The sequence below is a fragment of the Sphaerodactylus townsendi genome, linkage group LG02 (genome assembly GCF_021028975.2).
Source record: "Sphaerodactylus townsendi isolate TG3544 linkage group LG02, MPM_Stown_v2.3, whole genome shotgun sequence".
Lineage (NCBI taxonomy): Eukaryota > Metazoa > Chordata > Lepidosauria > Squamata > Sphaerodactylidae > Sphaerodactylus > Sphaerodactylus townsendi.
The window spans coordinates 36,734,829-36,749,969 of NC_059426.1; the positions used below are offsets into that span (position 1 = coordinate 36,734,829).

Consider the following 15,141-nt stretch of genomic DNA (forward strand, 5'->3'; position numbering starts at 1 on the left):
TCCAGCTGCAAAGTGGATTGAAAGTGCATTATTCTGCACGTGCGAAAGTGGCCAAAGATTGAATGACATGCCAAAACCAAGCTTTTAGCTACAGAGGTGACATCCAGACCATTTTCCCCCAGATAATAAATCATTTTTCAAACCAGTACATACAGCAGTTTTTGAGAAGAACTGTTGGCTTCAATTTGAAGTTTAAGTGTATGCACAATACAATTGCATTATTACATTAAAAATCTGTGTTTCTAATAAATAGCACCTCTGTATTTATTAAAACACTGTTACTTAACATTGGACAGAAAAGCAAAAGTTAGTTTAGGAACTAAGAGAGGAATCCCTTAAGGGTTTCATGGGGAAATGGTAGAGCCTGTGTTCTGAATTCAGAAGGCCCCAGGTTTGATCCCAGCGATTTCCAGTTAAAAGGGATAGATCATAGGTGACATGAAAGTTTTCCATCTGAGACCTTGGATTGTCACTGACAGAGTAGATAATATTGACCTTGATGAACTGATAGTCTGATCCACTGTAGGGCAGTTTAATGTTTTCATTCCAATTCTGCCAGTATTCCCCCCCCCCCCTCCGTATTCATTTTCCTGTGTGCTCAGAGGTTCACACAGGCAAAAAGAAAATGGAGTTATGTTTAATTCTTACGGAATCCTCCAAATAAGTTCAGTACAACCTGAATCAGGTATTCCTTTTTTTCTCTATGATGAAAGAAATGCCTGTCCTTGACAGAAATGGTTCTCCCCTGCCCTCTAATAAGTAGTGTATGATTTAAGTATATATCGACTTAATTTAAAAATATTGTGGTAACTTTTAATACAACTATTCTTTAGGTAGCCCTGGGAAGTTTATACTTTGATCTAATATTTGGATGTTGTGAAGATGCTTTCGTCCAGTATGAAGGTCACAGCAATTTGAAGCTTGGTTCTTCTGGGTTATCCAAGCATAAAGTATGCTCCTGAAGGCCGTTTCTGCATGGCCCATTTAAATCAGCGTGGGGCTGGTAAAGACGCCGGGGGGTGGGGGGATCTGCAGCGTTCCCACCCACCCCACACACACAATTGCATTTTTTGGACTCACTCAATGAGCAAGTGTTTTGGAAAATGCCAGCTTCCTTTTGGTGCCAAGCGAATGCCACCGGGTGGAAACCAGCATTTTCTCCGCACCAGCACATATCTCTCTTACCTTGTCCCCCAGCCACATCACTCTGGAGAGGCCAGGGGCCACACCTCCTGGCCTCCAGCCCTGGAGGCGTTGACATGGCCACAGGGACATGCAATGGTGGCTGGGAGACAAGGTAAGAGGGATCTGTGCCAGCATGCCCATGCGAACCCAGCCCCATAGGCCGCTGGGGCACCGGGGCCATTTGCAGGGCACCATGCAAACGGCCCTGGTGGGTGCACCAGCATCAACTATGCCGATGCACCTCTGCTCATGAGGCCGGGCAGAAAAGGCCGAAGTCAAAAGTGTATTTTCCTCATACTCCTTCATATTGAAAAAAGGACTTTACTTTGAACTAATACATGGTGTAGGGCTTTAAGAACCAGCATTAGCAGCTTCAAATGTGCATAGAACCAAATTAAGTCAGTAAAGATAGGCCAAAACTGGTGTGATATAACCCTTACGACCTACTCCAGTTACCATCTCGGTTGTAGCAATCTGTACCAGTTGAAGTTTCTGAATACTTTTCAAGAGCAGCCCCATGTAGGACGCATTGCACTAATCTAATCTAGATGTAACCAGGGCTTGCACCACAGTGGCCTGATCTTTTTCTGTGCAGGAAAAGCTACAGCTGGTTAGCTAATCAGCCCTTGAAAAAGGCATTTCTGGCCACAGTGTTTAAATGTCCAGCTTCAGTCTTATTGCATAGCATCAGCTTAAAGTCCAAAATGGCAGTTTTAATGCAATCCAACCAGCTGTAGTTGAGTGTTAAAATATTTCACTTTATGAGATAATCCTTTTCTGCAGTGATCTGAGCTGCCAGAATGGTGTATAAGTAAATATCTGGGAAGCTGCTAAATTCCTTAAAGCTTGCTGTCATTTATGAAAGTGGCTAGATTTGGAAACCACAGAGGCTTATTCAAGTTCCTTCTACTGACAGCTTGCCATATTTTTTTTGAATGGCAAAGTGCAGAATTGGCTCTTCCATGGTTTTGTAGACTAATGAAAATAAAAGATGCGTGTCACACAGTACGCTGCAAACTAATGATAGTGATTCATAGTAATAATAGTGATTCACAGTAATAGTGACACTTTATGGTTCCTCACTTGAAGTATGTGATAGTCTAGCTGCAGTAAATATAGATTCCACCTGTACCCATATCTAGTGATGAGTTTCCTTCCTGTCTTAGATCACAAAGCACAGTTGATCATTTAGAACCACTTGCTGCTGATAGCAACCTTGGGGTTGCCATCCTAAATCTTGCTCTGCAGGTTTAAGTTACATTTCACCTTCCTTCTCTCAGTCTTCAACCTGGAAGTAAATGTCATTAATTTCAGTGGCAGTGCTGGGTAGGGTTGTTTCACAGATATATGTTAATTAGTTAATGAATGCAACACCATGTGAGTTAATGCCAAAGCTGTCACACCGGGTTACAGGTTTCGGTCATTTCACATTTATTTTTGAATGAAGTTGCTTATCAACTGCTTGTCATCAAGTGTACAGCAACGAAATGATGAGAAAAGTGTCAGCTCAACACTTAGATCAGTATCCAGGGCCCTGTTTTTTTCTTGAGTTGAGATGCAAATAAGGGCCTTTTCAATCGTGGTGCTATGGAATGCCCTTTCAGAGGAAGCCTGCTTGGCCTAATTTCTGTTTGCCTTTTGACAAGCATTGCTTGGGTGGTTCTTTCAGAAGATTTTTCGAGATGAATGTAAGCTGACCTTAGGTTGATGCTTCTGCTGCAGTGGTTATTTTCTTGTCGGGGTATTTTTTTGCACTGTGTATAGTTTTACTGTTCATTAGCCATTCTGCAGATGTTTGTCATTAAAAGGGCAGGATATAAATATTTTAATTATGTGAAGCAATGAACAGGTATGTCTAGAGCCAAAAACATAAGTATGAAGGAGGAGCGCTTTCCTGTCTGGGAAATTCATTTGCCAGGCTCACTTCTGAGTCATCACATTGCCCTTGACTTAGCTCTCTACAAACCGACCCATATCTTTGCAGTGCTCCAGTACATTCAAAAGGAGCAATCAGATTTTTCCAAAGAACTTCAGCAAACGTTGTAGTGCTGCAGAAACGTCCTCCTACAAGTATAATGCCGGGCCATTCTTGAAATGAACAAGAAAGTCCAGTGTGAGAATGTATTAACAAGCTCCTACCTCTGCAAAAACTGCTGTAATGTCTGGATCATATGAATAAACCTAATTTTGTATTGGTTGTGGTGGGTTTTCTGGGCTGTGTGGCTGTGGTCTGGTGGATCTTGTTCCTCACGTTTCGCCTGCATCTGTGGCTGGCATCTTCAGAGGTGTACCACAGAGGGAGGTCTGTTACACACTGTGTCTAGTGAGAAGGGAATGTTTAGTGGGGTATATATTGTCCATCTCCCAGGGTGGGGAACCAATCAGTAAGTGTTTGGGTGGAACTTGCTATGTAAAGGTGTGGTTGATAGTATAGTATTACAGGTGGGGGTTTTCAGTCCAGGGAGTGATTTACGTTTGCATTCCCAGCAGCAGCAGCAGTAGTATTGGTGAATGCAAATCCTGTGTTTGGGTAGAGTCCATTGCCCATGAATTTAGCATGCCCTTGGCCCTTGCTTTTGGTGTTCTAATTTTGTATGCTTTCACCAGCACGTTTTTGAATAATCCTTTTTCAGCCTTTATACCAGATTCTCGATTTGCCATGGCTGTGACATCCTGTGAAGTAGGAAAGCCGTGTGCTGAGTTGGGTGTAAATGTCGTTTCCCAGTTAAATAATTTGGGAAATCAAATCTTTGAAATAGAATATCTGTCAATGTAGCGAGCAACATTTTAAAAAGATGGGTTGTTGGAAATTGCACAAACTGATTCTAAAGGATTTTTTATTTTTATTTTTAAAGCTCCTGCAGACCCTTTGTTGTGCAAGTTTGCAGATGGAGGGCAAAAGAAGAGACAGAATCAGAACAAGTATATACAGAATGGACGCGCGTGGCACCGGGAAGGCGAGGTGAGACTTGTAAGTCCTCCTTTCAACCTTCAGTGTGGGTGTGTAATGACAAACACTTAAAATAATAGCTGCACAAAGGGACATTGTGTTAGCATTCTACATGTTGTGTAATAGAATCTTATGGCTCTGCAGGCCACTTGATATAATGTAAACACCACAGTAAGGATCTAATGCTGCGAAAATAAATAAGAGACTTTCTTGCATCCATTACAGTTTTATAGTTGAGTTGTAATTTTCTGTGAAGGCTTTGATTCTGGTCTTGCGTGTACTTGCATGTAATGTGTTTATGCTGAACCTCAGTAATAGTAATAATAAAAATAAAATGCCGTCATATTACAACTGACATACAGCATGACCTCTCATGGTGTTTGCAAGACAAGTGATGAACAGCGATGGTTTGCTGTTGCTTGCCTCTGTATGTATTCCAGTCCAGAGTTTCACAATTTAGAGAGCTGAGAGTAAGCAGAGGTTCTGAGCGCATAACAGAGACTAGTCTACAGTACTGTTCCTGGCATTGTACTTAATGGGAAAAGCCTTGCTATGCAGAAGTGTTGCAGCCATAATTCCCCATTAAGAAAGAAAACGGACGGCTTACTGTGTATTATCCCAACTACTTTTTAAGTAATATAAAGCTAAACCAGCACTGCAGTATCTTTTTCTGAGGAAGATAAATGGGGCCAGTTAGGATGATTTCGTGGTTGTTGGTGATAATCCATCTTGTTGATTGGTATATTTTCTTTCCTCTTCTAAAGGCTGGGATGACACTCACTTATGACCCAACTACAGCTGCTTTACAAAATGGGTATGTACAGGCGGACATCTAACAAATACGATAGTTTATGGGATACGTTCTTGAAGAATTAGTGAAGATGTTTGGTTTTTCCCCCTCTAGATTTTATCCTTCACCATACAGTATTGCAACAAACAGAATGATCACTCAGACATCCATCACGCCATATATTGCTTCGCCGGTTTCCACATACCAGGTCTGTATTTTAAAATAGCAAATAAATGGTAACATATTTACATCTAGTAAGGATGTTCTACGAGCATAATCTGTCTTACACTAATAGAAATTTTGTCTGCTTTGCACCTGCTCAATGCTGTTCCTCAGGTTCTCCTGTATTTCAGGTGAAAAAAAGGACAATAATGCATCCAAAAAGCCCCTTCCCACATTTGCAGAATAATGCACTTTCAATCCACCTTCAGTGCACTTTGCAGCTGTGCGGAATAGCAAAATCCACGTGCAAACAATTGTGAAAGTGGATTGAAAGTACATTATTCTGCATGTGTGGAAGGGGCCCAAGTCTGCCATAGGGATAAGGCACAATTTTAGAGATTTCTTGGCTCTTGAAAAAATGTGGGGTACAGAGACAAGAGCCTGTCACACCACCACCCAAATTTCACCATGATCTCCAGCAGGATTACATCCCCATGATGTTTTGAACAGTTTAAAAAAACAAGCTCTAAAATGCTGTTGCAGTCTCAGGGACATCTAGGTTGTCCCCAAGGACCAGCACCTGAAGGTCTGAGAGATGTAGTGAGTGTGAACATAAGAACAAGCCAGCTGGATCAGACCAGAGTCCATCTAGTCCAGCACTCTGCTACTGGCAGTGGCCCACCAGGTGCCTTTGGGAGCTCACATGCAGGATGTGAAAGCAATGGCCTTCTGCTGCTGCTGCTGCTCCCGAGTACCTGGTCTGCTAAGGCATTTGCAATCTCAGATCAATGCGATCAAGATTGGTAGCCATAGGTCGACTTCTTCTCCATAAATCTGTCCAAGCCCTTTTTAAAGCTATCCAGGTTAGTGGCCATCACCACCTCCTGTGGCAGCATATTCCAGGGAGTGTGCACAGGGAAATTCCTTTCCACTAACAGAAAATTAGTCCGGATCCAACCCTATGCATAGAAAAGTATGAACTCAAATTCTAGGTCTTAGTGATTACTCTATCACAGGAATTGTAAATTGTAAAGAGATTACTCTATCACAGGAATTGTAAATTGTGTACAAGAACCCTGCTCTAAAAGTGAATGTGGCTAAATGTAGCATCATCCAGCGCTAACTATTGCTTACAATTAGCAGTAAAACGCTCAAGGAACCTGCAGGTTTCTTACTGAGAACATAATTAATGTGGGACAAGGTTTCCTGAAATACAATAAAACCAAAGTTGTAGTGTGCAAAAAAGAAAAGCCACAGGCCACAAGTGTTCCACGTAGGAGGTTGACCTCATGCCAGTAGGGACAGCCCCTTGCTGCAGAGAAACTAGAGGCCTTTTCTAGAAGGGATGCTGGGCTAAAGTGTTTGAGTTTCAGTCCATTTGCACCTTTTCTGTTCAACGAAGGGTTTTGTATTACTATGGCTGAGAACGTGGAAAGTTTGTACAACCCTTCTAGACTCTTTCGAACTTATCCTTCTGCTGCCTCAGAGATTACTCATTCTGCCATTGCTTTCTGCACTGCATAAGTACCGTGTAGAAAGTTCCTTCTTTCCCATGCTGCTTGGAGCTCCACTCTCACATAGTAGGAAACAGTTGTGTGAGAAGATGCTTCTTTCTAAACACCTGTTTCAACAGTGGGGAATATGAGTAGCCAGTAAGTCCCATCTAGGCCGAAGTCACCCATTCAATCTAACCTAAGGGTGAGTGTTATGGCTTTCCTGGTTCAGGGAGTTTGCAGATATCCCTGGAGAGCAGTCTGCTCGGACTCTGCTCTCAGGAGTCATTTGACAGTTGTGTTCCTCATGCCAAATACATGCCAGCTCTAGCAGACTTGCCGTCATGCTGGAAGATTCCCTGAGAGTGGGCTGCTGGGTTGGCAATCAGGAGTTCTTCAGCTGATTGGTTGTACCTGAGTTCTAGGTCTACTAGGTCAACGTTGTCACCACCATTCTAAAAACTCCCAAGAATACAGCAGCAGCCTTTAGCACCAGCAATTGGATAATGGGGGGAGCAAGCAAACAAGATAGATAAATAAAGGAAGAAGGCAAAGAAAAGGAGAGTTGCTCTCTCTGCCCCACTAGTGACACCAAAGTGTGTCTTTCTATCATGTGGAGGGGAAGTTTAGTGTAGGGTGCATATCACAGGAATTTGCTTGTAATTTCTTTAAAGCAGATATTACTGACCTTCTGCGGTAACTATTCTAGTCTTTAAAAAATCCAAAACATCTGACTATGAACACTTCACTGTGCTGTTTTAGTTTACAGTTTATCGTGAGAAAAGTGTCGTACAGAACAGCTTCTCTTAAAATTTCCCATAATTTCTATCAGCTTATCATTGAACCTGAGGAATATTTTCCCCCAGTCTCTCCCATCTGTAGCTTTCCTATGTTGAAACAGCAGTACTGATTGTTCTTTTGAACCAGAGTTCCCCTCCAATAAAAACCAAATAACTGTTGAGTATATTTACGGGACTCTTCTGAAGTTAACCTGCCATCAAAGTTGGGCATTTTACCAGGCTCAAACAGTCTCCGATAATGTAAATCTCAGCCGGTCTGAGGAAGAGGAAACAGATGTTCCCACTTAACAGAACCACTCCCTCTTCTTGCTGTCTGAGAAAAGCATACAGAGAAGATCACATCCTGTTCCCTTGGTCTCTTTGTGATGTCATGTTAGGAGTGTTGGTATTTGGCACAGGGCATGCTGAGTACAAATGGATATCAGGCTGATCAGTTCTTTCATCCCAGCTCTTCCTAAAGTTAACTTGAAAAACTGGAGCCAACATGGGTGGTAATTCTGAGGGGGCCCCCCTTTGTTCCTCCACCTCAAAATTTTTGAAGAATTCATCATCTGTTTGAATAGTATGCAAATAATCGTTTGAATGATCTGCACTAGTAATTATAAAAAGGAAGCTGTGACTCAGCAAGATTACACTTCGAGTTCATTTGGGGATTTCTTATTGTTTGCTGTAGAAAGAATCAAGGCGTAGGATTCTTCTCTAGGCTACAATGGAAAACGCTGCAAGTGGAGTCCAAGAGCAGAACTTCTTGCAAATCTCTGCAAAAACTGTACTAGAGTAAAGCTTGTTTTAAAAGAAATGCAAATCTCTTTTGTTATCTAGGTGCAGAGCCCTTCTTGGATGCAACCTCAACCGTATATAATGCAGCATCCTGTAAGTTTGCCGGTTTTATTTATTTATTATGGGAATCTGTATGTCTGTCCTCCATACACCTTCCTTTTTTTTGTACATCATGTTAAATGTTTTTTTTAAAATAATGTTGGAAGTAAGACCAGTCAAACAGTTTGGACACTAATTTGCTGTGTCTTAGTGTTAGACAGGCCTTTGCTGACCACCATGGGATCTATGGGGGGGAAGGGGTGTGTATAGGACTGTCTAAACTAATGTAGCCAACCATGTTTGCTCAAGTAAGAGTTTCAGTTGTACCAAACCTTTACCAAAAAGGACTCATGTTATACCCTTTTCCACCAAAAGATTTAAGTGTGGTCAGTCATGGTGCAGTGGAAGTAAACATTTCTGCATTTTCTGTTGAAAATAGTTGTTTCCAGGAAAGCATCATTTTAGTTTGAAGAAGTTCGTCCTTCCCCCTCCCCCCGGCCTCTGCCACAAGCACGAGGATCGCCAGCTAACTCTAAATCTCAGTGTCCTCCTTTCACAGGAATGAGGAGGTTACAGATTGGAAGGAAGGGGCTGAGAATGCAAATGGTGTACTCCCAGCCCCAAGAGCCTGTTTTGTCGCTTTCCATGGAATAGTGTCCATGGTCTTCGGCTGAGGTGGCAGCCTCCCTGTAGCTCTGCTCCTTGTGGCTGCAGAGACAGCCTGGACAGGCCGGCAGCACTACCTTGGCCCAAGCCCTTCCTCAAAAGAGGTTTCAGGGGCATTTCCTGTCAGGTTTCTCTAAAAAAAAAATCTGTGTTCAGAGCTAAGGACAGATATAATTGTTACAGTCAGCCCGTCCCTGCTTTTGCAAGCTGTCATTCAAGAAGTCCGTTTCTCCTGACTCACCAAGCTGACTGTAGCGCCGTCCACCACTACCAGCCCATCTACAGAGTACTTTGGAGGGGGAGGGGAGAGTCTCTTGCCAAACTGGCATTTGGTGTCTGGATTCCAACCACACTGGAAGGATTGCTTTCTGTATATTCTTTGCTTTTAATAGCTCACCAAGGGGGAAGTGGGAGACTGATGGTTTTCTTTCTTCCCTTTTTCTCATTGCCTATTCTAAATTTGATTTCGAAGCTGAAGTCGTCAAATTGGCTAATTCTGAATACAGAATGGGGGTGGGTGGGAGCAGAACAAGACAGACAAGTTAGGACCCCCACACAGCATTCTGCTACAAATAAGGTCCAGGAAGAAGTTGCGGATGAATTTACAATTGTACTTAGATCCTTTGATGAAGAAGAGTATAGGACCGTGGTGGCGAACCTTTGGCACTCCAGATGTTATGGACTACAATTCCCATCAGCCCCCGCCATGCTGGCAGGGGTTGATGGGAATCGTAGTCCACAACATCTAGAGTGCCAAAGGTTCGCCACCGCTGGTATAGGATATGTAAGCAACTGTCAGAGCCCAGGCAGAGATAGATCATTGCTCGATCTAGATGTAACGCATTCCACTCTGCCATTCTTAAGGGCCAACAGTTGAATATTCCACTTCTAGACAGAACATGTGCATATTGTCAGGATACTGTTGAGACCCTCGAGCATATTATGTTTTCTTGCCCGAGGTATGTGTTACCTAGACTCTTCCTACTTGTCCCGGCTCTAGGGAATAAAAAAAGTTGTTCAGAGCATACAAAGACTATTCACCTGCTGAATAATAGCGATGGCAGGATAACTGGAAAAACCACTGAATTTTTATTAGAGGTGCTCAAGTCAAAGACATAATGGAAGTTTGATCACCTCTTCTGTACCAATCTTATGTGCTTTGTCCAGTTTTATGTCCTGTTTTAACACCCGCTCTGTCCTGTATTTTGTATTTTTACTGATATGCCTAATAAAGGTCAGTTGAAGTTGATGTAAGCCACGAGAAATGGTTTGGGATCACTACAACTTCACTCTTTAAACTTTTCTTTCCTTGTAGGGTGCTGTACTAACTCCTTCCATGGACCACACCATGTCCTTGCAGCCTGCATCTATGATAAGTCCCCTGACACAGCAGATGAGTCACCTTTCATTGGGCAGTACTGGAACAGTATGTGACGCTTCTCATAAAGCCTAATAGTGCCAAAATCACTGACTTTGCCTTCTAAGAAATATATGTTTTACTGGCTCAAACTTCTTTCATCTTGTGTGTTATTTCTCCAATTACTGCATAGCAAATTTATTAGAAATCAATTGTTCTGCGCAAAATATTCTCCTTCTTTGTTTATTTACTAGGAGTGTGGGTTTTGTTCTTTTTTTAAGGGTATAGAGAACATGTCTCTGTCGTTCACATGTCTGAAGGTCAGAAACTGAATCCAGCTGCTGTTTGTTCCACTGTCAGAAGGGAGAAAGGCTTGGATGCAGGGGTCTTTTGATCTTTTCCTTCCAACATGAGTTATCTGCACTTCCACAACTAATGGCACTAAGGCTTGAGCATTCACAGTGCTCAGAAGGACATCTACCATTTGGCATCTGTGTTCCTGGATTTCCTTTAATGTACTTGTTCCTAGGATAGGGGAAAGAACTGATGTGGCCAAATGGGAATACAGTAGAAAACATCTTTCCTCTTTCTGTCTGTAGGAAGCATTTTCTGAGGCATTTCAAGAAGTCCTAATGTCTTTGGCTCATTCTGCACATGTAGAATAATGCACTTTCAAACTGCTTTCAGTGCTCTTTGAAGCTGTGCGGAATGGCAAAATCCACTTGCAAACAGTTGTGAAAGTGGATTGAAAATGCATTATTTTGCGTGTGCGGAAGGGGCCTTTGACATACTAGAAAAAAGTACAAAGTTTGCTTATTATTATTTATACAATTAGTGCTTTCCTAGAGCCCAGTATGTTTTGAAAACTGCAATGTTCATATCTTTTTTTGCAGTACATGCCTGCCACAACAGCTATGCAAGGAGCCTATATACCCCAGTACACCCACGTTCAGACAGCCGGTGTTCCAGTTGAGGTGCGTGTAAAGAAATATATTGAAGGGGGAGTGTTTCTAATCCAAAATCATTACTTTTATCATTTATACATCGTTTAATTTGCTAAATAATATCACAATTTACACTAAAGAATTTTGTTGGTAGGAAATCCTGCATATGGTCTTTGGAAGAAAGGTAGGACTAAAAAAAACAGAGATCACAAGTAATTTTCTCAGCACAGCAGATTGCTGTGGGTACAGGATTGATTTTTTTTCTCCATCGAGACTTAAGGAAACCCCATGGGGTTTTCAAGGCAAGGGATGTTCAGAGGTGGTTTGGCATTGCCTGGCTCCGTGTCGCAACCCTGGAGGTCTCACATCCAAATACCTGCTAGGGTCAAGACGGAATGTGTGACTAGCCCAAGGTCACCCAACAAGTCTCCATGGCAGAGTGGGGATTCGAACGTGGTTTTCCCAAATCCTAGTCTGACGATTTAACCATTATACCATGCTGGCTCTGTACAGGCATGAATAGGCAGCTGTTTCTCAAGCTGGGAAGTGGAAACCTGCTCTTTTAAATGTTGATGCTCAGAAACTCAGCCCTTCGAGGAAAACTGTTATGATATTTATTTTGGCAGTTAGGTGTCTTTTCTCCTCTCCTAGGCCTTAATCTCAGTTCTACAGTGCCATTTTCCCATCTTCATTAAGTTGCAAGCTGGTTGTGACCAACTGGACTGCTCATTGCTTCTGTTTGGCTCAATAGGCAGAGAGAAAAGAGCACTGTTACTGTGTTCTCATGCTATCAGTATTTCATGGCAACTGCTTCCTTAGTCTTTTTTTCTGCCCACTTTGTGGGTATCTTTTCACCCTGCTTGAGGGAAAACTATTTTTCTACATATTTGCAGTCTTTTCACTCATTGTGCAAACACTGTTTGTGGGTAGCCCATTATCTTATTCTTCTGATTGCCACAGATCACGCACTATACTATTTAGATATTGTATAAGCTGCAAGGAGTCATGGAAGGAGGGAATAAACAGTTTGGAAACAGACACTCTTCTCCCTCCAGGATTCTGGAATCTTTCCGGGTATTTACCAGGCAATGTCCGTAGCTCTCTCTCTCATTCTTTTTCTTTTGATTCTCAACACTTCTGGGAATGTGTTCATCAGGATGTATTTATGGGAGGTATTTTGTCTTTTAGTTAATTTACAAAGTCGTATGTTTCTTCCAACCTGGCAAGGTCCCAGAGTATGTGGAAACTCTTACCTTGTTTATAAGTCTGACCTGGTTTTTCTGCTTTCATAAATGATATGAGCCTCCCACTTTGTTATGAAACAAGGTGGCAGTTTAGTATGATGAAATGAGGCAGTCCTGTTGACAAGAGGTATGGATCCCAGAGAAATGTACTCTCCATACACTTACAGTTGGGAACTTAGACAATCTGCTTAGAAGAGTATGGCCCACCACATCTAGACCACATCTAGATCTTACCACATCTAGACCTTACCATTCATAGATGGTGTACTGTAGTGGACCTTAAGGTAATAAATACCGTGTTTCCCTGAAAATAGGACAGTGTCTTATATTAATTTTTGCTCCCAAAGATTTGCTATGTCTTATTTTCAGGGGATGTCTTATTTTTCCACTTCACAGCTGCATGCTCTGGTATTCTGTTCGACGGGCATTCTTCCAAACAAAAACTTTGCTATGTCTTACTTTCGGGGGATGCTTTATATTTAGCACTTCAGCAAAACCTCTACTACGTCTTATTTTCGGGGAAACAGGGTATTTATTCAAGGAGGGTGTGGTTCCAACTGCTTTGAAAGAAGTGGTTCTCTTCAAGAGGACGTCTCTGAGCCAAAACAACATAAATAACTACTTTCTGGTGCCAGGCCTTGTCATCTTGGGCAAAGTTCTTGAGTAAGTGGTGTAACGATTAAGAGCATTGTACTGTAATCTGGAGAACCAGGTTTGATTCCCCACTCCTCCATCTGAGCAGCAGACTCTTATCTGCTGAATAGGATTTGTTTCCCCACTCCTACACATAAAGCCTGCTGGGTGACCTTGAGCTAGTCCAGAACACTCAGCTCCACCTACATCAGAAGGTGTCTTTTGTGCGAAGAGGAAGGAAAAGGAGTTTGTAAGCCACTTTTAGTCTCCTTACAGGAGAGAAAGGGGGTGTAAATCTAAAGTATTATTCTTCTAATTCTATGGAGTTAAAAACAGTCTTGGAAGAGACACTGCTTAGACTAATTTCTCTTCAGATTCAGACCTGGTTTGGCATGTGACAGAAACTACCTTGGGCATCCTGATCAGTGATCTTTTCCAGGAGAGTGATGGAGAGTACATGATGGTTGATTCTTTTAGAGACCTGTCAGTGGCTTTTGTTACCATTGACCACGGTATCCTTCTGAAAAACCTGACTTGGTTGAGAACGGAGGAATATCATTGCTCCAATAGTTTATTTAGTAGCTTACTTAACTGATTAATTCCGTATGATTTGGCAAAGGAATTCTGCTTGTTCCTGTAGGATTTATTCTATGGGTTCCCTGGGAATATCTAGCTTTTCCCTCGTGCTGTTTAATCTATACATGAAACCATTGGGAAAGAGAATCCAGAGTTTAGAATGAGGTGCCATTAATATGTAGGTGACACTCGGCCTTATTCCTCAATGGCTGAGCCAGGTACTCCTGTAGAGATTCTGAATAGGTGGTTGGGGAAGGTATTGGAATGGACAAAAGGTGATAAACTGAAGGTCAGTGTTGATGAGACTGAGGTTACAAAGCCACTCGAGGTGTGAGGAGTCCTGGAAGGCATTGTATTCCCCCTAAAGGAACAAGTTTGTAGCTTGGGGGTGCAACCGGATCCTGTTCTGTGGTTGGAAGCATGATCTCCTTTGTGTTATGTAGTGCCTCTTGTCAACTTCAGCTGATTTGCCAGCTACTGCTCATCTTAAAAAGTGAGATCTGGTCACAGTGATCCATGCTCTGCGAACATCCCACCTGGATTACTGTCACTTGATATGGTACTGAGTTGGACTGTTTTCATTATTTATTTTTAATGTATCCGTGTATACTTTATTGTTGTGAGCCACCTCAAGCAGTCTGGAGAGCAGCATACATATTTTCTAAAAAAAAACGTGCCACAAAGTGTACAAAGGATTATTTTTGTGGCACGTGTTTCACCAATTCTTAATCACCCCACTAGGCTTTATTGAATGTATACTTAATTATTACTCATTTCAGGAAAGCCTTAAAGCATTAATTAGCTTCACTTTGCCTAGTTCCAATCTCATGCTTACTCTCTTTCCTTATACAGGAAGCCAGTGGTCAACAGCAAGTTACAGTAGAGACGTCCAGTGATCATTCTCCATACACTTATCAGCAAAACAAGTAACTGTGAGGTAAATTAGACAAAAAGAAATCAAACTTTGTATGAACAAAAACTATATATGAGGTGATCATTCCTTTTGTGAAACTAGTTTGATTTTTGAAGTGGTATAGTGTAACATCATGAGAAAACTGCACATCTATCTCCTTGAGCTGCTGCTCAATATGCTTGTTACAGTGCCAGCAACTTATCCTAATTACCTGAAAGGAAAGCTCATTTTATACCTAGCAGCGTGATCAAGAAAAAATATCTTAAATTCATGTACAGTTACAGCTATGCATCGCACTGTTATGTGTTAATCTGTGTGTGTGTGTGTCCTTTTTTAGCCTTATATTCAGAGTCATCTTCCTTTCAGGTAAATATGGTACCAATTGCAAAGGAAATAAGTTGGGTCCTAGCAATATAACGCTCATGGTAGTGAAAGACAAAGAATGGCTTGTGTGCAAAATCTTGCAAGATGCCTTGTGGAAATGGAAGAGCAAGTTTGAGTATGATGAACTTTTCATAGCATCATCCTCTTTTGATAAGTAAAACAGCTTTTCTGCTGTTTTAAGGGTCCTTCAAAAATGGTAAGCCACCACAGAATTCAATAATGCTG

At 41.9% G+C, this 15,141-nt stretch overlaps 1 protein-coding gene across 4 annotated transcripts in view; it reads left to right on the plus strand.

The window, feature by feature from the left end:
• The window catches only part of RBMS1 (RNA binding motif single stranded interacting protein 1), a 180,146-nt gene that overhangs the window by 161,254 nt on the left and 3,751 nt on the right, over positions 1 to 15,141 (plus strand). For 2 of the 4 annotated variants that reach the window (XM_048484132.1, XM_048484130.1), the window contains exons 7-13: positions 4,041 to 4,147; positions 4,900 to 4,949; positions 5,040 to 5,133; positions 8,203 to 8,253; positions 10,181 to 10,291; positions 11,116 to 11,196; positions 14,472 to 14,556. In XM_048484132.1, coding sequence (XP_048340089.1) covers positions 4,041 to 4,147; positions 4,900 to 4,949; positions 5,040 to 5,133; positions 8,203 to 8,253; positions 10,181 to 10,291; positions 11,116 to 11,196; positions 14,472 to 14,549 — 572 coding nt within the window. In that variant the 3' untranslated portion in view covers positions 14,550 to 14,556. Of the gene's footprint in view, positions 1 to 4,040; positions 4,157 to 4,899; positions 4,950 to 5,039; positions 5,134 to 8,202; positions 8,254 to 10,180; positions 10,292 to 11,115; positions 11,197 to 14,471; positions 14,557 to 15,141 lie in introns of all 4 variants that reach the window. The other 2 variants (XM_048484131.1, XM_048484128.1) reach the window with 1 other exon arrangement.